The 24,225-nt window shown below is 35.2% G+C and overlaps 1 protein-coding gene across 1 annotated transcript in view; it reads left to right on the top strand.

Moving 5' to 3' along the window:
- The window catches only part of TBC1D22A (TBC1 domain family member 22A), a 276,396-nt gene extending 255,223 nt beyond the window's left edge, over positions 1-21,173 (top strand). The window contains exon 13 of the mRNA XM_072401624.1: positions 18,569-21,173. Within this exon, the coding sequence (XP_072257725.1) occupies positions 18,569-18,697 (129 nt within the window). The 3' untranslated portion in view covers positions 18,698-21,173. The remainder of the gene's footprint in view (positions 1-18,568) is intronic.
- Positions 21,174-24,225: the final 3,052 nt, after the last annotated feature.

Here is a 24,225-nt window from a genome sequence, read left to right as displayed (position 1 = left end):
GTTTACTGTCCCACTGTTTCTGGTGATCATTTAGTATAGTGGGAAGTGTACATTGGTACAACATGGCTTTTAATATAATTGACTTTCTTAAACTGTTCAATAACTCCTACAGTACATTTTTATTGATTTGTTTTCTTGCATAATTTGGCGTGTGGTTCCTGTGGGTCTGTTTTTATTGTAATTTAATTCAAGAATTGTACATCTTTTCTAATGTCATGCATGCAAAATCACAGGTACCATTACAGCAAAATTAAAACAGCAAATAGGATAAGATATGGATCTGTAATTGATTTTTATAGTCAATCTGTTATAATGTACAATATGAGAAAAAAGTGCATTTAACACAGCTTTTAGGGCACCCAGGGCTTTGCTATTTTTTATACTACAAAAAAATAACTCAGGTGATAGAAATAATCTGAAAACGCTCCGTGTTCATTGAATATAATATACCTGCAGACCTTCTATATTGGAAGAATATTATTTACCTTATGTTGGTGGGTTATCAATATTCTATTACATATATACTTGTTCTATCTCAAACACTTATTTTTAACAGTCCTACGTAGCTTTACTGAAACACAGTTTATTCTTATACTATACTTTAAACTGAACCTCAAAATAAAAAAAATAAGTAAAGTACAAAGTATTTGCTAAGGCTTCACTATTATATCAATTGCTGCAGTAAGAAAAAAAATATTATGGAACAAATTACTAAATATAAGTACCTTACTACAATCTACCTTCTACATTGCCCAGACAAAGGTGATGTCACAATTCCTCTGACTAAATCATAGGAATGCAAGTAGCCCAAATCTCACAACATTATTCCCCAATACAGGATTTTCTCTCTTGGGAAAGATTTGGACTGTCTGCAATGCCCAGGCAGTCACCAAATGGATTATAATTTCCCCTTGATAAACATGCAGATATTGTGTATGGATCCCTTTAAATACCTCCTCTATAGAGTACAGCAACCACACGGTGTGATGAGTATGTGCAAATTCTAAGGATAGATTATACTGGTTATGGTAAGGTATGTCCAACAAATGATAGTACTCGGCATACTTGTCCTTATTTTCACAGTCAAAGAACAGTGTCAGTTTAGTGGAAGGGTTATTGGTTTTTACCCCTATAGTCAATGAGTTAATTTGTTTTTTAATTAAATGAGGACCATTTTAAGTGCACCCCATTAATGCCTCTGTTCATTTAAGCATTGCTGTTTTCTGCATGCTATGATTTTCTTACTACATATATCTGTTTCAAGCTGTATTAAAAAAGACAGACTTCATACTTAGTAGTAAAATATGATGTTTACAATTAACAAGCTGCTTCTTTCTATGGCATTAGTGTAATCAAATTCTAATTCTAATTATTATGGCCAAAAATGTTAGACATAATATAGTTTGTCTTTAGATGATTCTAGTTTGACTTCAAAATTGTCTATGTCTTGTACATAATGTTGTAAAATCAGGACAGTTTTTTCATGTATATTATACATGTGCAGCTCACATATTAGACAATATGAACCATTTATCTAAGTAGGCTATATTTGTAGCAATCAGTTTGGTCAACCTACTGTGATTACTTTACTTTTTATAGAAAACTTAAGGAAGTCCAGTCACGGAAATGGCACTTGATTCACTTGTATGAATCAATGCATGATTGAGTTGACAAATATTAAATGAAACTACATGTTAATATATTTTAGCCTAAGACTATCCAGACTACCTACACAGAGTGTTAAAACCCCCATGTTTGAAATTCCTATTTATTCCAATAGGCCAGTCCACACCTGAGCGTTTTCTTGATGGGTCTGTAAAGAATATGTTTGGAAAGTGTTAAAAGTCCATAAATGCTCAAAAACTCAGACAAATGCTCCATACATGTTTTTGGCATTTTGGTGTTGTTTACCCTCTATTTTAACTCTTGTCTGCCACATATTTTGTTTTAAAATATCTTTAAAGCGGAACTAAGCTAAAATGTAAAAAAATCACACTTACCTTTAATCCGCAGATTTGTCGATCTATCAGGAGGTTTCCTTGATGGGGTCCTGTGTCATCCCAGTATCCTCCTTAGGCCTGGCGCTTCCTCTGCCAGGTGCCACCATCTTTTTTGGGATTCTGGGAGGTGTTTCTCTATTTGCAACGTGCACCTTAGCACAAACGATGTGGAAATCTCCCTCCTGGCATGACTTTTCCATGACCAAGATTAAAAGCAGTGACAGCTTTGGCCAACCAGTCTTCTTTTTTCTTCATACGTCACCTCATCTCGCCTGCGCAGGTGCGAGACCGGGGGATTTACTGCACATGGGGAAAAAATAGTATTGATCTCACTGCACATACGTGCATTTTTTTTATTCCCATTATTGAAAAAGCTCCTTTTGCACATGGGCATGTGCAGAAGAAGCAGCAAGGATCCTGCTGAAATGTGTGATGTAGGTATCTCAGTAGGCTCTGCGCACCTTTTCTGTCTTGACAGAAAGAGTAAAAAAAAAATGGTGTTGCATTTAAAAAAAAAAGCAAGTAATTTACTTTATATAAAAGAGTTGTCCACCTTTTCACCTTTTTTTTTATGTAAAGTAAAAAGTTTTAGTTTAGGTCGGCTTTAAACACTAAAAAATTGCAAACGCTTTACAAATCTCCTTTGAATACTTAAATGTCTCCTATATAGGTATTTAAGCATTTAAAATTACAGTCAGTGTAGACTTAGCCTTATTTATTTTTTTTGCATATGTTTTTTTTTTTTTTGCGACATGGCCATGCAGATTTGCAAATATCACTGTTCTAATTAGGGAACATCCTTTCTAAATGGTTGTAAGATGATAATCACTCTCAATCAAAAATGCACACAAATTGAATGAGATTGTATAAAGGTCATAAAGATCAGAATGAAATTTACAGTTGAAATTATGATTAAATCATATTTGGCTGAATTAAAAATCTTTCAACCTATTTATGCTTGCCAATTGGTCATATTAATTTGATTATCAACCAACTGAATGGTGGATGTGATCATGTTTTTCCATCCTTCTTCCCTTCCCATGTGTTAGGTCAAGTTTCCCCAAATCCCAATGACAACATCAATTTGAGGTTGTCAAAGCAAGAAATGATTGGCTAAATGGATTACTGTAGTTTACATATTCCATTGTGCTTTGCTGTAGATTAACTTTGTCAAGCATATTAAAGAGTTGGCCCACCCAAAACTGATGGAAATGTTGCTGATAGATGCTGTAAAGATAAAAGATCGGTCTGTTTTTAAAGTACTAAATCTGACATTTACCAAACATTCTCTGAAAAAGCATCTTCCACGTTAAAGGGCTTTCAATGGCAATGATTTATTCTCCACCAGGGAATGTCTGGTAAATGTCAGACTCTCTGCATTATAAATAGACCATGTTATGTTTGGAGATGATGACAAAATGATTATTTTACTTATTAAGTAGAGCAAAAAATGTTTCTTTCAGGCATTGCAGAGGGAAGGGTTAAAACTGCTATGAGTTTTTGCTCTCTGTATCCTATTGGGGCAAATAAAGGGGTCACAAACAACCAAAGAAATCTGACAAATAACACTTGCTCCACTCCCCCCCCCCCCTCCACCACCACCGGAAAAAAATTTGGGCCTTACATAGACTTTAAGGTCTGGCTTTATATATTTTTAATCCCATCTGAAGTCACAAAAAGATGGAGTGGTATCTCTCTAAAATATTAGATGAATTATGCTAAATCAGCAAACCATTTTTCACTCTTTAGCAATTTAGAATAGAAAAATATATATATTTATATTTGCTGATTGATTGTTAGGTGTTACTGCACTTCACACGTTACATTTTATAATTACCTATTTCAATACCCTATGCAAGTTTATAACCAGTCATAATAACAATACGATCATTTTGTTCAGACTCCTAACGTCCGCAATATATATTTTAGCCAGAGCTGAGAAATTCTCTATAGACAAGACAAGCACAGTGTATTCTTACCGTTATCTCACGTTTCATGTTCACTACTTGAAATAAAAGCACTGCAGAGACCAGAATCTCATTTATAGTCCTGAATGACTGGCCAATAGTGTATTTATGAAGTAGAAATTGTAAGAAAAATGTATGAGGGATTTAATTGCTGCCTTAAGTGGGTCATGTAGTGATCATAAAATATATGCCCCAGCGTGTGATAAAAAAAATATGAACAGCAAAGACCATCAATGTGTCATAAGCTTTTATTTTCAGGACATAAAGGTACATTTCTCAATGGAATTTCTCCTTCTCAAAAATATGAAATTAATTACACAAGCAATATACCTCCCTATGTTATCAGAAGATTAACAGAAGATTGCTCTGTCAAAGTGTCACCTTCCATTTTTCACTTTGTTGAGAGCTGTCAGCCCAAGTTGTTGACCAATTTCAGAAGCTGGCATTTGTGTCCTATTGAGCTATCAATGTCTCTCTATTTTTAGCAGTGGATTCTTCCACAACTTGACAAGATATTCAAACTAATAACAAGCTGTCAAAGCAATAAACTTTGAGAAGCCGCTTCCACTGATGCTTTGAGATCACAGCTTAGGAGATCTCCACCCGCACTTATAAGATCAGGGTTTGTTTGGCGTTAGGGTGAGTAAGTCAAATTTCAGGTTACTAGATACGCACGATATAACCAGCTGAAATCCCAGGTTCATACTGTGGCTTTTCAATCGCTGATCTAAAAGAAGACATTGAGCAGTCCCTTCAGTCAGATCTTATTGGGTTTGATAACATGGCAGCAAAGATTGACTTTTATCTGATTTAGAATCAAAAATGAGCGTCCAGCTTTGGATCCGAGGCAGTGCCGCATGACCTTTTTTGTCTGTAGTTAGTTTCATCTTTTCAGTGTATCAGGTTGTGTTCTCTGATTTTTGATCCATTGACGAAAAGGTCATAGAGTGTTGCTAAAGGTTAAAAATAAGATAAATAAGGATGATCTTTTCATGGGCAATTTTCTTACAAGAAACTTTTAGACAATGGAACGCTTACCTGTTATTTCAAATAAAGATCTTAAAGTGAAAATACAGAAGCAGAACAAGACTTTCCTTGTATTGTTTTTAATCAGTGTTTAATATGTACATATATAAATATTCATTTGAATGCTGAATGCTCTTCATTATTTAAAAGCGTTACACAATTGGATTACATAAATGTGAACTTTGATTCCTCTCTTGAAGTATATGTATTTCTGTTCAGTCAGTCTTGTTGTTTACATAATAAGTCAGGTGATTTTTATGCTTTGTTTTTTAAGATTTTATTACATTTAATCACATGATAGTTTCTATTTATTCACTTTTGAATTCTCAGTATTTTTCCCCATATTTATTACATTTCTTTGTTATATAGTGTGATAAGCTTGGAGCATTGGTTTTCTTTTCTTTGTATCTATGATATAATGAACTGACCATGTTTTTGGTACTGTTATGCTTGGTAAATAGTTTTAATATTATTATACAGTACTCATATAGTGCCAACACATTACTCAGCACTTTACAAAGTCCATAGTCATGTCACCAGCTACCCCTCAAAGGGCCTCAAAATCTAATATATATACATTGTTTTGTTATAGTTACTTTGTATTGTGGATATGTAGCCCTGCAGATATATTATTTGAGTTGTTAATGACATACCCCTCCCCCATTGCCGATGTCATCTCTGCACCCAGAGTGCGCATTGGACAATGATTTTCCCTGAACATGCAGTTGACGTGGACAGACAGTGGCACATTTCCAGCTTTATTGTTTAGTAGGGGTGCAATAATCACATGTAAAACATCTATATACACCAAATGTATGTTTAATTGTTACGACCTGACCATTTGAGTGTGTGATTGAATTTTATATACCATGCTACTCTTTATTGCTCTTTAAATAATATAGCATAAGATTGTGAGCATGTTTAATGTTCACATTTTACTTGTTGTCCCGAGTGAATAATGGTGATATGGTAATACATAAAATGTGCACATAAAAAGATAAACATTTCCAGGCTATTTCCCAGTAAGCAACCTGTTTAACTATTTTCGTAACTGACTTAAACTGAATGTGCTAATGACGAGTTATTCTTCAAATGGCTAGCACAAAAACTGGAAGTTGTGTCGATCTAAAGAAAAAAAAAAAAAATTTGAATATTTAATGTATCACAGCTGCCATAAATAAATGAATTACACAGTTATTCATGAGTCAGAAGACCTGCCATTGGTTGAGACTTGCTGCTGGTTGATTTGCAGAATAATATTTAGTTCAGGAACAAAATCCGTTAAAAATGTATTTCTTCCTTACTAGATGGTTGCTTAAGTGCTCAGTAGGGAGGTGCAAACTAGATGAGTATAAATGTGCTTTGGAAAAAGGAAGGATGTAATTTTTCTTTCCAAGCACCTCCGCAGCTGCATAGATCAGACGGTCAGTATTTATCAATATGTGTATGCTAATTAGCAAACATAGTTGTTTTTCTTCTCTACCTAGTGCTTCATGTAGATAGTCCATCAGTAAATGATGCCAGATTCATTTAAATATATCTCTGTCAAAGCACTTGCTTGGGGGAAAACTGCAAACTAAAACTGTTATTTTACTCCCACTAACATCAGTTTTACTTATAGTAGAAAATTTGAATTATTTTTTTTTTCTACATTACAAAGCTATTCATTGTCAATACTTTACATAGTTCAGAGTGCTAATGTGCATATTATTATTGCTTATAAATTGTCAGCTTTTACAAAAGTCATTTTACTTTTTTTGAGCAAAAGCTGAGATCTAAACCTAATACCAAAAAAGTTAGGAGACCTCATTAGTTTTTTCCCCAAACCTAGTGATGATATTTTTGCACTTCCTGTCCAAGGGTCACAATAATCATTTAGTGTACTGTAACTTTGAACGAGTAATGTTGTCACCCTTGAACAGAAATTGTTTACTTAATTGTTTTTCCATGTTTAAGGTGTTTATTTCTTCTCATCATTCAAGATGCAAATTCCTTACACTGCGTTGGACCTCTGAGAAATGTTCTTCCTTTGGTCTTTCCAGTGTATTTTGTAAAACAAATGTTTACAATACTATATTGCTTTTAGGATGGGAGACCTGTGTCTAGAAATTAGTTACTTGGTAAATGTGATGTCCCTTTGTCATTTGCATAGTTCTTAGGATTCACTTCTAAATGGTATTACTGTCTTTACATGTATTTTATTGTATTTGGGCTGTTCCTACTCCCTTACTGCCTAATATTTATCAAAGAATTGCAGTGGGGCCATTCCAGAACTTTACAGGGTAAATGCTTGTTTGGATCCAGGGAGACCTTTACTTACCTTACAGTTTCTCCTGTGGCTGACATGGACCTCTACCTTCAACAGCCCAGGTTTTAGGTGGGCCCTCAGTCCTCACTTAAAAAGCAGGACTAGTGGTCCTGCATTGTTGATGATGCCAGTGACCACAGTATAGAGCCATTTACAGTGGAGGTTTTATAGACTGCAAACTAAGCAGAAGCTCCTCGGTGCAAACAGAAAAAGGAGAAACTGCATAGTTTACAGTTTTAAATTCAGTCTTTAAAACTTTACTTTAATGATAATTTTTAAAAATGTTTGTTTAAAAAAAACAGAATGGAAGCAATACTGTCTGTTTAACCCACCTGATTTTATAGATAGATAGATAGATAGATAGATAGATAGATAGATAGATAGATAGATAGATAGATTACCAACCAAGAGCCATAAGCATGCATGTTCATAATCCAAGTGTGTATGCTCAGAGACTGGGATTGATGAGGTTTATGATTTAAAGATGGCATACATCCACTTCTAATGAAATTATAAACATGTTTTACAAAATGTAGACAACAAAGAAGAAGATATATAAAGATATATACTATACTGGTTCTGATGTTGTTTGCATTTTCATTAGAGCTTTTTTTGTTACCAAAATTAAGGAATTGCTGTAATCAAACCAAGAAGATGTTGAAGATTGAATCTGTATTGTGGCGGTATGAGGGCTGAACTTAGGTCTAAAGTTTTGTTTAGGTACAATGCATAGTTTAGATTAGTCTTGGATAAATGTTTCTAAAGTCTAGAACCTAATAATCAAAACAATGTTGTCATATAAAGGTAATTTTTAACCCCCCAAGCAGCTAGCAATACATTTCTTGTACCCCCACACTCCACAGCAGCGATATTTACAGCTCCTTTAACCCAGCCACCCCAGCAAGTTTCCTGACCCCAAGCCCTAGTGAGTGTTATTGAATAGTACAATTTTGGCTTTTTAGCTTCTGTAGATAGTGAGAATCTTTATTTAGAGCATTCCCACTCCAAAATGGTATCTGGTACCTATAGGAAGACCTATTTAGTTTTCTGTGTGTCATTCAGCACAAAATTGACTCAGTCATGCTTTTTATTGGCAAGCAAAATGCTGCAGACCATCCCTCCCACAAGTAGATCTTAGGGAGCAGGAAAGGAGGATTTATGGTTAGGACATCCTAGTTGACAGAACACTTTTTCCAATCACCATGGGGACACGGAGCTTGAGATTTACCCATTCTATATTTGCAAATGATTCTAATTTAATAATGGCTATGTAAATGTGATAAATCGCTGCACTATATGGAAACAATGCTAGAAAAAATGTTTGCTTTTATTTTAAATACAGTTATCATAAAGGTGCTGTAGCTAAGTGATATTGAATAGTTGGCCTGATAATGAAGCATGCCACCTGCAACACTAATATGTACCATAATTATAGGTAAAATCGATAAGAAAACAGACATGTTGGTAAATGTGGTCATAACAAAGCTTCTGACAATAAGGACTGATGTGCGTAGTTTTCCAAACAGACTGTTTGTATTATAAAAGATAGACTTTTATATAATTAATGCTTTGCCTGCATTACAACTATGTTTTACTCATTATTATGTGGTTTGTGTTTGTCCAAGGGGTGTATGAAGGATAAGTGTAATATGGCTTTATCATTAGAACTATTCAAGTACCATTTTAAGTCTATGACCAACTTGCAAAAGCTTGTAAACCTAGTGTTAAATGCTTATTTTAGTGGAAATGGATGATAACATTTACCTTTTTATGTTAGCATTAACATCTCTTTTGCGCACAGTTTGCATATAAGAAACACATTTCAGACTTTACTGTAGAAAAGGAAATATAAAGAGGTTATTATCTATTCTCATTTTTATTTCAGCTTGCACAATACCACTACTCATCTTTTTAATAGCAATTCCTTTAATCCACAGAGGGGGTGATATTGTTTCTAATCAATATCTCCCCAGCATCAGATGTCAGAACAGTTCCCGGTATGTACAAATTTGTATTCAAAGTCACAAAGCTCACTAATGGCATAGATAAGAGTCTCATTTATTCACAATTATTCATTCTCTTCTCTCATAACTGCATACAGAAGAGATAAAACAATAGCCGTTAAGATGTACATGCAAACAAGGGAGATTCAGGTTAATTGGCCTAATACTCTTTCCAATCACATCTGCACAAATTAGTTTGTGTCTTCACGTTTAGTAATGCAATGAGTCATGATGGCAATCAAGTGAGAAGGATGTTTTAGTAATTAATAGTTTTTTGATGGTAAGCTGTCTGGACATATTGCAGAGTATTTGGGCTTGTCTTTTAGTAGGCTGGAGCTGGCTGTATACATCTGAATGTATGTGAAACTTTAGATGCCAACACTTAGATCTCAAGAGCCCTCATCCTTATGACTCTGGGGGTGGGAAAGGGGAGCACTATCCCAGCCTCCAGCATTAATGCATCCAATTCATAGTGATAGGCAGAAAAAGCAAAGATTGCTTGGCATTTTATATTCTGAAATTTGATTGCAGGGAATGTGTTTGGTGTTTTGCTGGTGCAAGTACCTTTAGTAATATATTTAGTATTTTTAAGGGTAGTGGGATTTTTTTTTGTGCTCATGAAAAATACTCTTTTTCATTTACAACAGTAGATTTCAGAATGACTGTATAACACATTTGGTATATATTGAATCTGAATTTGTATTTACTGGTCATACCTGGATGCTCTCTCTTTTTCTCTTCTAAAATAGACTCGATAAACATGAACTTGAATGTGTCTCTTCATTAGGTTACTTAGGTCACTAACATTTTTGCAGGTTTTTTGAAGCTATTATAAGCAGTTATTATCAACTAGACCTGATCAGCATTGTTCCAGGTCTCTTAGCACACTGAGTTGTTTGCTATTAATACTGCTGTCGCTAAAAGCTCCTGTATGTGTGTGTATGTATGTATATATATATATATATATATATATATATTAATTAATAATAATACCTAAATATTAGATTGGGTTTTTTTTCACTTTGCATCCATCAAGCTAATTTTCACTCCTTCCGCTAGCTACAGCAACCCTAAAGAGAATTTTCTTAAAGTTGACTTAAAAAAAGGTTATATGATTTACTATATATTCCAGCCTCCCTAAATCTCCCCCTCAGTATTTGTCTTATACTTCAAACTTATAGTCTTCATTCAATGATAAAATAAGGGAAATTTGCTATTTCCAAATTTACCCAAATAAGTGAGCAAAAATCACAGAGCCCCATACCCAAATAATAAATAGACCCCATTAACCTCCCTGGCGGTATTTCCGAGTGTGGCTTGGGGTGGATTTTCCATACATACATTCGGGTGGAATTGTCAGAGAGTTCAAAACTCCTACCTAGTTCCCACATTTCAACCGCGTCCTCCAGGAATGCCTGGCATCTTCTTCTCCTGGCGATGCCCGCCGGGCATCTGTGTAACATGGCAATGCCCAGGCCAGCATCTGCGTCCCTGGCGTATGAATGTTGGGGATGCTGGGCATCTGTTCCCAAGTCTTAGGCTGGAGGGCGGGACCTTAGGAAGGTGGGCGGGGCCAGGCGGGAAATTTAAAATAATGAGGATTTTAAAGATGTACCCCTTTTACATTTAAAAATCATCATTATTCATACCGCCAGGGAGGTTAAGAACACCTCCTAATTACATGGTGGGTAACAAAGCACTGAAGAGAACGCAGCTGATTTAGTGAGGTAAGTACAGGTCTGTTTACTGGGCCATAATCATCCAGGGGCTGGAGAAAATGGAAAAGTGTACATTGTTTAACAATACCCTTGTCCCTTAAAGTAACTCTTTCACCAACCTAAAATGATGACTCTGGGAATGAGATGCAAATCTAACCCCAAGCATGAGGAGGTGTGGGTGCTAAATCATTACCAATTCAGACTTCTTTCAATGTCGCCCGAAAATGCAGTAACAGCTCAGCTGATCTCTACCGACACTTAGTAAAGTAAAGAGCAGACAGAGGATGCCATTATAACTGCTTCCTCAGGAATGCTTGGCACAGATCATATATCAATATATAACATAGTTGAACCTGTAGTTTCAAGATTTTCAAGATTACACACGGCAGATGTAGTGATGCTGAGTCGCAGAGACAGCAGGACACAGCTCTAATCCTGTTTGGGCTTCCATAATATTTACTTATCTGGGCTTTTTATTTCCTTTGGATTCATCCTTATCTGGATGGGCCTCTAAGAACTGATAAATCGGTAACTCTTCAATTCTTCTCCTGGGTACACTTTTACTTGGGTGATTTCTGAACCTCAAAGCATTTAAAAAATGGCCCTTTTGTTATTCAGCCCAGCAGTATCCTGCTGCGAAACGCATCGAATGAACATCCCCCCCACCCCACTGTAAAATGAATTTGTGAGAGGTTTTCCCTTTGGGAGGGTTGATTTATTGTTTCAAAAGTTACTGATAATATTGGGATCTATTAACCAAAGCTATAATAATGCTGATCTGGTAATATTGTAGCACATTGATTTAAAATGGTTGATAATAATAAAATGACCTTATATGATTTTATACCTAAGTAAGCCCTTAAAAGTCATGGTTTTCTTAACCTCTCTGTTCTTTTTCTTCTAAAACAATCCTCAATTTTGGGATGCCGCTTTTTGTTCTTGTTGACTTGCTTGTTTAAAAAATTTGGGGACAATACCTTGATTCTTTTTTTATTACAATTGGCTACTATTTGTTTCTGAATCAGTTACATAAAATGCAAAAGTGTTCTTGGAATGGCTGAGGCAGAATGGCATACAAGATTCCACTACCACTTGTTAAAGGTTGGACAATTTACATGACTTAGGACACACTTCAGTCTTTTGGTTGATGCATTCAACAAACTCAGTGATTCTGTCTAGTTTTCACTGGCTATATAAATACCATGTCATCAGCCTATAAATGACCATTTTATATATATATGGTATGTTTTTATAAGTATTTGGGTTTCTTGTGGTTTTGGTATTAACATGTCATTGCTCTTTAGCCTTGATACTATATTATAAGCTACTACTATAGAATAATATACCCTCAGCATTCTTTGTGGGTCAGTGCACTTGTTATAAGGTCTATGTACTTGTTAGAACATTATGAAGCTATGCTGTTACTAATTAGCTGTCGGCATTAAAAATCCAATTTACTGAATTAAACTGCATATATAAACAGGCAGCAGCAGGTAATTATTATGTTTTATGGGAAAGAACCAGCATTTGAAGCTGATAGATTTAAAAAGAATTTATACATGTCAGGATTTACAAATCTTTAAAGGAATTAGAAGTTGATAAATATCTTACAATAAACAGTACTGAATTTAGATGTGTGTAGGAAAGAACCAGGTTATGTAAATTTTTTATTAAAATGGGATTGTCCCAGTTTCTGGGGTATAGGGTGGTTAAGACTTGTTTAGCATTTGTTGACCATTTGTTCCACACATTTGAGAAAGTTGTAAACTTTCCCAGTGGCTAAAAAGGGGCAAAAACTGACTTATAATACTGAATAAATTTAATTTAAAACCCTCCTTTGCAGCATATCTAATTTATGGCAAATTAGTATAATTTAGCGAGCAGGCCCATGGACAGTAGGTCTTTTATAGGAAGCAGTGAGAAAATCAAGTAAACAAGATCAACACGTATTTTCTATAAAAAAAAACAGCATAGGGAGGTTGGTGTAATCTATTTACTTCCGCACTGTGTGTTTGTAAAAGTGACCAGAGCACAGCTTGCTCATAGCTGGGAGCTTGTGAGCATTTTACTTCTGGGTCTTGCTGTTTTCAGATTGTTTGCACTGTCAAAGCAGCAAATGTGCAAAAGAAAATCTGGCATAGTGCATATAACATTTCATGTATTACAACAAGTTAGGCTAACTGTGTAAGCCGAACAAAGTTTTCTCATGTAGTGGTGACTTCCTACTGCCAACCTCATTATAAGTTTCCATTATTGTTTGTATGATAACATATAATGTATATTTAAAATACCAGTTTGAACTGAAATCCTTGTTTTCTGGTTGTGTGATCACCTTTGCAATGCTGTAATAAATTTGTTAAAGCGCTGGACTTGGCAGAAGGCCAAATCAGGAGTGAGGACCAGAAATATGTGCTGATGGCCACTGTTGCTAAAATAATAAAAACACTCTTGTACTTTTTTTACATCTTTTCATCCTGTAAATATGTATAAGTGAAATGAACATATGCTTTTCTTTCTTCTGCACTAGACAGGGCTAGAATTGAAATCATTGGTAGTATATGTTCTATATTTGTGAGCTGTCTAAGGCATGCAGAGATGAGTAAAACTGTTAACATCATCAGCTGGCTCAATGATAAAATCACACAAAAGTCTCAGTACTGCTACTGTTTTTAAATCACAAGTAAGTGAAGTCCAAAGCTTGCTAACATTTCAATCTGATTGTTGCTTTACAAAGGTTAGTAGGTCCTGCCAAAGAGATTTCTTTGTCTTTTGTCCTGTCTATAATTGTTGTGGCTGTAAAAGCAGACCTAAATGTACTTAGCGGATTTTATTTTCAGGCTTCAGCTTTACTATCTGTGGAGGTCAAACAAATAGAATTTTCATCTCTTTAACATTTTATAAAACAGGGGTCTGGACAGTTTCATTCACCCTTTATCTACTGAACTTGGATCCCTAAATTAGATTTTGAAATTGAGTGTGTAGCTTAGTCAGTAAGTTACCATAATGCCAGAGCACTGCATTCAACCCTAGAACTATAGAGGTCATAGTAATATAAAGCGAAATGAATTGAAAAAGAAACTCTAAAAAGAAGAAAAGTTATTTCATCCTAGTTTTTAGCTAAGTAAGCATACATCTTAGAAATCATTCAACCATACTACTGAATTATTCTTTAGATTGGAGCGCTAGCAGTGTGCTGTATAAAGCTAACCAAGTTTGAAAACATTTAAACAATATGATTATGACACTGTACTATGTTCTCATTTTGTTTCTTTTTATAAATACAGGTATGCATTATGAAGTATATTTTATTTATAGAAGCTGTACTTATGGTTCTTTTTCATGATATGAAAGGGGATAGCAGGGAAGTTGAAGTGTTGGGCTATGAGGTTTAGTGTTTTAATCATTTTAACTGGTTCTAGATCTTAAATGACAGTGGATATTTAAGCACAATTCAGCTATTGGAATAAATTATATTGTTGAGATGCAGATATAAATAGGAATAATATGGGCAGCTAATTTATGCTTTTAGAATAAGGAGCAGTTTAGCGAGCTTTGAGGGAAATTAAGAAATGTTTTAAAACCTGCCGCAATCTGTCCCCTAAAAAAAGTTTAAACTGCAGTGTGCCATGAATAGATAACCTCTCCCTAAAATGGGAAAGTAGCTGGATAAGGTGAATTTCATCCTTTTTCAATAGCCAGCAGTTACTTTCTGATGTAAGTAAGATGGAGGTGCACAGGACCGACAAAGACCTTAAAGTGGGACTAAATTCCAATTAAAAAAACACATTTATTTCAGTAAGGGACAAGCAATGTCCCTTCTGCAGTAATTTTTCTTGTCTGCCTGCTGTCAAAATCCTTTGATCTGCACTTGAGCAGCTCAGCATTGGTCGCCACGATACCCTGCACATCCCAGCTTCTCCTGTGGGTGCCGCTACTGAATGAACTCCTGTGCACCTGTGTGGGAGTTATGTTATCCTGACCTTACATATCAAGATGAACCAAAGATCAGAATGTGGAAGAGGAGAAGGAAGAAGATGATGGCACCACCCGCTAACCGGGACAGGTGAGTATCCATTGGGTTTATTTCTGCTTTAAGGTAAATCTATGGTTTTCCAGTGTATGGCATGGTAAAATCTTTGCTTAATTCCTCCATTCCTCAGTTTTATATTTTTTACTCCCATGCTGCTTTATTTAGTCATTAAAAGTAAGCAAAATGCCCTGTAATTCTAGCATAGAGGAACATTTGACACACTCAAAACAATCACAAAGGATTAGGCTTAGAACCACCTCTATGTAAGCTCCAGCTGGCAAGGTGTCTGCTGCTGATCCTCCTTCTAAAAGCAAAAGGTGATTGTCCTGTTTATATCTGCATCTCCGCAAAACCAGATACTAAAAGTGGATGACTTTTTTAAATCTAAGCAATTGTACAGAGGAGCAAGCTAGCTGAAGAAAGCTTATATTTTGTAAGGGGTGGGGAATTAAACTGAACCCGTGCCCATACATACAGAGCACTTTTAAAGTTTTCTGAACTTGTAAAATAAATGTTTCCTTTAAAAGTTTTTATTACCGTTGCTTTGACTGTAGCCACTGCCACAAACTGGTGTAAAACAATATTGTTATGTAATACCATTATTTTTTTGCCCATAACCTGGTAAAATTCTAGTTCATGGACCATTGTAAGCAAACAGTGAATAGAATGTGACATCTGATCACTGTAACACAAATCAATGTAAATTAATCATACTTACAGTTCAAAATAAAGCTACAAGTATAACAGCCTGGAGCAAGTTACAGATGTTTTTATGTCTTGTCATGTCTGCCAGCTCACATTGATGTTTTGGAGTTTTTTCCCTGTTCATTCATTTTCAACTTCAAGTCATACTTGCAATGTTTAGGCAAGTGCAAAATTATTTATTGTCAAAAAGTTTAGTTAAAATATTTTACATCAGAAAGTGATTTAGGCTGCTTGTCTGGTGGCAGTCCTTTTCTTTAAAGGGAAACATGATGGCAGTCATTACTACCCTCCTTCTGGAAATTCTAGCCTGGCAGTCAGAAGTGTTTAGTGACTGCTAAGAATGTATTTAATGTTCTGCATACTTTATTTGTGCCACTTGTAAAAACAAAACTGAAACGAGGGAGTGAGTCCTAGAGGAATTTACATGCAAAGTTACCCACTTATTCATAACTTAAAGCGTAACTAAATTTCACTAACATTTTTGCTTTACATAAGGTGGTGGACAACCCTTATATATAAAGCCAAAATATTAATCATTTTTTAAATGCAACACCCTAGGCGATCAAGACTGAATGGGAGCACAGAGCCTCCCAGTATACCTACATCACACATCCTGGGCGGCTCTGGGTGCTCCTTCTACGCATTCCCTTATCTTGGACTTGCGCAGAAGGGGCATTTTTTAATATCAAGGAAAGAGATTCCCATCTCACGCGACCAAAGTGAGATCGGCTCTCTTTTTTTCCCTCTTTACGCCCAGTGCGAGATCAGGTGATGTTCCAAGAAGACCAAGCAAGAAGAAGGAAGTGAAGAATGAAGATGGCGTCGCCCGGCACTTCCTTAGCGCCGGGACGAAGTGGAATTCCAGGACAAGGTGTGTCCAGATTGCAGGAACGACCAGTGCCATTGAGGGACCTGCAGGATTAAAGGTGTAATTTTTTTGTTTTCGGTTTAGTTACGCTTTATATACAGATTCCTCCAGCTCCAGCTGGATAAGTGACACCACATCTATTCAAGTGGCCAGATATTTGCTGGTGGTACGTTGTGTTACAAACCATTTTAACCAGTCTTGGGTTTTAGTTTTAATCAGCATGACATCTCAATAATACAACGCGCTCCTCCTCCCACCACACTGCTCCCTGGTTGTATTTACCAGCAAATCCTGTCATTTTAATAGCTGGGACTTGTTTAGCATTGCAAAGTCTCTGGCTGCAGTATAGCATCTGCAGTGTCAAGAAGTACTATATTAGGGCAATAATTTTCACTAAGCTTTGGTTTAAAATCTGCATATATTACTGAACTTTTTGCTCCATAAGACAAACTTTTTTCATCCCAAAAGGGGGGGGGGATGTCTGTGTGTATTATGGAGCTAATATTGCTGCACAGTCAGCCCCAGCTGCAGTACTTTCAGCGGCCACCAGGTAGCTGAGGCTACAGCTGCACAACGTGTGTATGTGTGTGACGGCCAGCTCTGTCCTTTCAGTGCAATTCAGCAGCAACACAGAGGACATGGTTAGCAAGACAGAGGATCCCAGCTTGCAGAGCCCAGGTACCACTCACAGCCCTGACACTGGACACACAGGACAGGTAATGACGCTGTACACACAGGACTGGTAATGACACTGGACACACAGGACTGGTAATGACACTGGACACAGAGGACAGAGTGACACAAATGTGTCATGGAGGGGGGAGGAGATATTCATGGGGCTGCTCGATGCAGGGGGACACAGTAGACAAAGCCTACACAGGACGGGGCCATAATGATAGGACATGCTCCATGTAGGAGGGTATTGAACTGCATATTACAAAACTGGTTCAAAATATTTTTTTATTGCTTCCTTCTTTAAACCTCGGTGCATCTTATAGTGCGAAAATTACGGTAGTTATAGCAACTGTACATGTTGAAAAAAAAAAACTGCAGTCCATTTTAACTTTTTGTTAATGAGAATGAGTATTATTTAACTACATACTTCTTTTCTAACCTTAGCTATTATTTTACAATTTTTTAATACAAAACCATTTTTGAATGAATAAATGTCTAGGAGATCATTTTTTTAAGTAGTCCTAAAAAGAAATAGGCTATAGAGAAATCTAGACCACTTTTAACATAAATTTTACTTTTGGGTTAAATGTACCTGCATTTTGTTCCCACCAAGAATGTTGTGTGTTCTGGGTTCCTTCAAACCAAAATATCCCCACGACAGGTGACCACATTTGTTCTAGATGGCTGATCAGTTAATGGAAAATGAAACACATTTACCGTGCTTGTAGATGTAATTGTTATATTTTGTAGATCAGTTTGTTACAGTAATTTATATGAGTAATAATATTAACCACACAAGATTTGATATTTATTTTTCATTAAATATTTTTAGAATGCACAGGAAACAATAAGAATAGTATTGGCATGTAATGGAGTTTTTATAGACTGGGATTCTCATATATATATTTGTTTTAACATTTATTTTATTATAAACAAACATATACATTAAAAATCGGATAAAATATTTTCCATTTATTACTATGACAAATTTCCCTTGCATATGAACAAATTATATCTTGGAATTTTCAGGATATTTTTTTCTGCCATTCTGTTAATAAAACTTCAGAAAATAAAATATCACTGTGCAGTGTTTTTTTCCTAGGATTTTGTTTAAGGTTTATCCAATTTTAGAGCATTGACATGTTTAGGTTTATGTATGAACTAAAAGTTAGGCATATATCAACACACATGCCTGCTATGCTCATCCATCAAGGCACTACCTGTACACATGGATCATTTTTAATATTTATTTTTCATTTGTTTTCCAGGGATTATTGATCCTTTTGCAGAATTTGCCAACTGCACACTGGGGGAATGAAGATATCAGCGTTCTCCTGGCTGAAGCCTACAGACTAAAGTTTGCATTTGCAGATGCCCCCAATCACTACAAGAAATGACCCGATTCAGTGCAGGCAACATTAAAAAAAAAAAACTTCCTCCGTATTAGTGATTTATATGAATATGTACAATATAAATACTTTTTTGTGCTTTTTTATTGCAGTGATACAGTTTTCACAAATTCACAAAATAATATTGAATCATAACTACAGAATCTTAGGTGTGAGTTCTGACCAAGCCCATTGTAACCATACCATATACCAAAGAAACATATTTTTCAGTGAATTTACAGGGTAGAACAATAGGAACACGACATCCAACCACTTCAGACTCTGTTTAAAATGCCAGGTGCTTTGAAAGTACATCAAGTTACACTAATCAATATCATTTAAATCCTTATATTTCTAAAATTGGTAATCTGAAATTTGTGAAATGTAAAGTATAGTAAGCATTAAAAAAACATTTATTATATTACTGACAAGGTTGCTTGGAAGTTTCTTTACAAATACTTTGTCTTAGCACTGCTAAATAATAAGTCAAGAAAAAGGAAAAAAATATGTTTTTATTCCTCCTCCCCCCTTGCCATGTGCCACTGATATTTGAATTTTAAGTCTAATAAATAAAGCTCAGATAGAAAATTTTATTACAGATTTAAATTACATTAGTCATATATATATATATATATATTTTCTGCGATAGACAACCATTTAAACATATTTAATGCACCCCCTCACATTTATAAAATACAACCATAATGATTTCAAAGCATTTTCATGGAAGGCTTGAAATTCATTAGTTACATTTTGCCAGTGTCAATGTGTATAATGATGCTAAGCAACAGAACAAGATCAGAGTAATATGTAAACTTTTAGCTTTTTACACCTCTAGAGAGGAATATTATGTGAAAGGAACAAGCTAAATATGGTAGAGCTCGTTTGCTGATGATCAGTTTCCACTAAATTGCACATGCCTAGCACCACTTGAAAACAGAATATACATTTTTTTAATTGACCAGTTTTATATTATTCTGTAAGTAGTTTCAACAAAAATTTCTGTTACTTGAAAAATAATTTGTTTTGAAATTATGTTCCTAACACATTTTGACTGTGATTTACCATTTTAGTTGCAGTATTAATGTTGTAAACCGAAATAATTAGGGGCGATCATGAAATATTCTTATTTGATGTATTTTTGTTGCTTACATTTGTCTATAAATACAATGAAACATGTTCTTCCTTGGTGGTATACAATGTATGTAATATGTGAAAGTGTCAGTAAAGCATCAAGTGTACCTGGCATTTTCACATATCAGCATTCATATTTGTGATCCACAGTTCAGGAGAATTCTTTGTCTTAGTTCCTAGTTAGCAGAGATGTCACTGAGGCATGAAGCAATGTCAATGAACTTTTAGGCCACCTCTTGGACTCAGCTGTGTATTTACTACAAGTACATAGTGACAGTGAAAGCAAAGTCATTTCATTCTGGCCTGAATTTGACAAAGGTCATATGTGTGCCTTCAAACATATGAATAGATATTGGTATTGTTAGAAGCCTGCATGACATATAGAAAAAAACCCAAACAGGCAGTCCATCTGGTAGCCTGCAAGCTGAACAAGGTCTCCTAAATTATCCCTGACAGCCTTCACATGCTATGTGGTATTAAATATTTTAATACATTGTTTATAACACCAGCACAAAGCTCTAATATTTATTTCAGCTGGCAACTGAACTAAAGCTTCAATAGTAATATGTGGTATTTTCAGAATATTGACCCAGATCATTTTTCTTTCTAATCCAATGACCGTTTTCAGTCAGTTTCCACCGATGAGCATTAAAAAAAATAAAATGTTCTCCCTGCACGTGTCTTAAGCAAATGTATAGAAACACTTCTATTTTTTGTACTAGTATTATTGTTTATTTAAAATGTAATTATAACTGGTTTAAACATTTTAAATATGATTTACAGTTAGGGACTTGTACAAAATGAAAATAAGATCTAGATAAAAAATAATTGTTAGCACAGACGATATCATTTGGACCAAGCTTAATTACTTGATGAGCCAAGCCTGATGACAGCCCAATGTTGATGTATCTACACCCTCCATAAAGGCAGTTGGCTAAGTCAGTAGATGTGTAGTATTTAAGTGGAGTTGATTTCTGGAAGCGGGGTACAGGTAAAAGTGAATCCCCAAACATGTGCTCCGCTTCCTTCTGTAAGCTTTTTATTGTGCCGAGAATGTGAACACCGGTTCATTTGTATTGTCAACATACCTCTCAATCTTCCCTTTTTTTTTTTTTTCTCTCAAACATGAGGTAGCTCCTGGATACTAAGAAATAAATGAAAGCAAATGTTTTGCACTGCCCTTGATGAGTAGTGTTTTATATTTGAAGTACTTTGTGTGCATGTAAGACATTGATGTTTGCAAAATGAGAACATTTTTGTAAAATCGTTTCAATCATTACCAGTCTGATTACAAAAAAAATAGTCGTTGCTAATGTGCATTCTTAATAAAAATCTAGAAATGAGCAAACAATTATGTTGTGTCCACATTTTGATTCTTTAAGATTTATTTTTTTGCTTGTGTCAGGCTACTCTACACATTAAGGTTATCATTTTTCCCAAAATACCTTCCAGTACTTCCTATCTTGCATCCATTTTAAAATATACCAATGGATGTATTACAAATGTTGAAAAAATGCAAAAAACATGTTGAACCTGTCAGAAGTCTTGTAAAAGTCCTTAAATTCCAATGCCTTTTATCTTTTTGCTGCTTCACTGAAATCTCAAGCAGAGTCTGTCCAGTTAACCGTTGTGAACTACCAAACACTTACACATACTTATTGTTCTAGGGTGACAATGTTGCTCCTGCGTAGGCAGAAGCATTAGCACCCTATGAAGGAAAATGTGTTACTAGCAGACACACCAGGTAAAAATAAAGAAAACAAGGCCTTAAAAATAAAATTTATTATTAAATTTACCCGATTTGTGGTCCCCCTGCATATTAACGAGTAATAAAAAACCTAGTAATGTGTGTTTTAGTTTGCAAAAGTGTTGTGTGTCATTAACAATTTCCATTTGTACTTTCCACTGTCTACTGTTTTTCCTCCTACAACATAGAAGAACAATTTGAAAACAAGAGGTTGACACCCAATACCTAGAAGTGCCTCCTTAAAGGATAATATGACTGCATGTCCTGGTATTACTTCAGTGAAATCTGCGGATTTAAAAATCACTTTAAAGCTTAACTCTGAGATCAGTCCCCTTGACCCCCACCCACAGGCCCCCATTTTCTTGTCTGTAGGTGGTTCTTGTTTATTCAAACAAATGCAGTAAATAACATGCGTAATATTTTGTTGTAAGATTTTGATCAGGGTGGAGCAAGGCTGTGGGGACTCAGGATAGGCTGCATATTTATACATATTTTTAAAAAATGAGGTTCTTACATACATTTGTTGGATCAACATTCTCTCCTACCATATTAGAGCTCTGCTCATACAATTTCCTGTTCTGAATGGTTGGCAGCCAAATCTGCAATAATTTTGCAATTCACGGTATCGACTAAATCTTTTACACATGGATAATCCAAGCAGGTGCCATACCAAAAAAAAAAAACATCTTTGATACAATACCAACCCAATGGGAAAGTTGGTGGCCACCAATAGAGTGCCCATTCTAGGCAAAAGTGGCTTATGGTAGTTGTAAATGTTTGTACTCATACTCTATTCATCTGTAAACCAATGGCAAGAAGTATCCTAATATTTAATAAAAATAAAATGTGTAATGTATTTTATGTAGGGGGATTCAAGCACAAATCCTGGTAGTGCTGGTGAAGCTAGGCAGGTAGTGGTGTGTTTTCTCCCAAGAAATTTTTTTTCTTCCAGGTGCCAATGACACTCATGGTAAAGTGTTTTTGCAATGCAAAAGAGAGAGCACAGCATTGTGTTGGACTTAGGAGTGAAATAGCGGGATGAAAAGGGAAAAAAAATGAGAATTTTTGTGATGCTTTTTAAATAGAATTACTTTTAAAAAGCCTTCTCTGCAGACAGTGGTATACATTTTAGCTCCTTAGGGACCCTGTCACCAGGCCATGTCATCAACAATCTTACTGTACATGCATGTTATATTTTTAAGGTATTGTAATTACCTGTAAATTTGTTTTTGTGTAGACACCTAAGCGCTCTAAGGTTGTTGCTGGTTTCTAATATCTTGTATGTGATGTCAGATAAATCACCTGTTGCCTAAGTGACTCTTTATAACGGTATTTCTCTTTTTAACATGGGGAAGCCCCAATATGCACCCATGAGAGTGTATAGAGTCAACCGGCTCATTCTAATACTGCTTTGTTGTGCACTGTATTGCAATCAATTATTGGCTATCTTCAGTCCTCCAGCAACAACCACAATGCAACCATGTTTAACTACAGGTCACTGCAGTTTAATTGCATCTATGGAAGCAGATAGCCCCTCAAGGGCATCCAAAAGCTACAGATCAGATCCAGGAACTGTGCTGCTTACCCCCATAACACATATGTGTGTACAAAATAGTTTCCAATAGTTTTCATACAGTTGAATGGGAGCAGTTTGGAGCATAGCCAATTGTTCAGTAAAGCCAGACAGTTCGTTTACAGCACATCTAAAATTGACCTAAAGTATTAAAGGGGCTTTTACATTTAGAAAGCTGCAAGGTTGCCTTGTCACTGCTGGGAGTGAAAACAGTTAAAGTTACATTGCTTCCCAACTATAGTGCCTTTAATAACATCCATAAACAGTGTAACAAATGTAATACCAATCTTATTTAGTGGTTATGGTATAATGCAAATGAATCATGTACTGTGACTGCATCGGATTCTTAAACAATTGCTGAAAATAGGTATATATATATATATATATATATATATATATATATTATATATATATATATATATATATATATATATATATTATAATTAATGGCCCAGTAGTTCTATGTATAGGAATACTGTTGTATAAAATGATGTACTTTTAGTAACTCCTGGCTTGTTAGGTAGGTGTAATGTTCCTGATCTGAATATGATATTTCACATTCAGCATTTAGTGTAAATATAAAGTGTGAAACTGAATCATATTTGCTAAAAATATTTCAGCTATGTGGTTTTATTTCACCATGCTATCAATGTACACAGATGGATAAAGAAGCAATTTTCTATATAAAACAGCTTGATTTCAGATGTTACATAGCAAAGAAGAACAATGTCAACTGGTCATTGCTAAGATTATTATCCAATTAGTAGGTTAAGCACCTTTTAAGTCAAAGACCAATATCACCAGATTGTTTGTGCATTAACCCATGTGGAAGGATATTGATTCCTTGAAGAAAAACCCTGACTCTTCAATACAACTATGACTACATGAAAATATACAATAGCAATCTGAGTTCCCTGATACAAGGATTAAGGCATACTTTGAAAAATAATTCTTTACACTTTTTCAAGAATGAACCTGTAATAGGTTTCCAATTGCATGCAACATAGTTACTAAATTATTAAACCAACATGCCCTATCTCTAAGAAGGAATTCAATTTTTACATTATATGATTTATATCTTTA

The sequence above is a fragment of the Pyxicephalus adspersus genome, chromosome 2 (assembly GCF_032062135.1).
Source record: "Pyxicephalus adspersus chromosome 2, UCB_Pads_2.0, whole genome shotgun sequence".
In the NCBI taxonomy this organism is placed as follows: domain Eukaryota; kingdom Metazoa; phylum Chordata; class Amphibia; order Anura; family Pyxicephalidae; genus Pyxicephalus; species Pyxicephalus adspersus.
The sequence above is the reverse complement of the archived record's forward strand: the minus strand, read 5'-3'. Positions and strand labels throughout refer to the sequence as shown.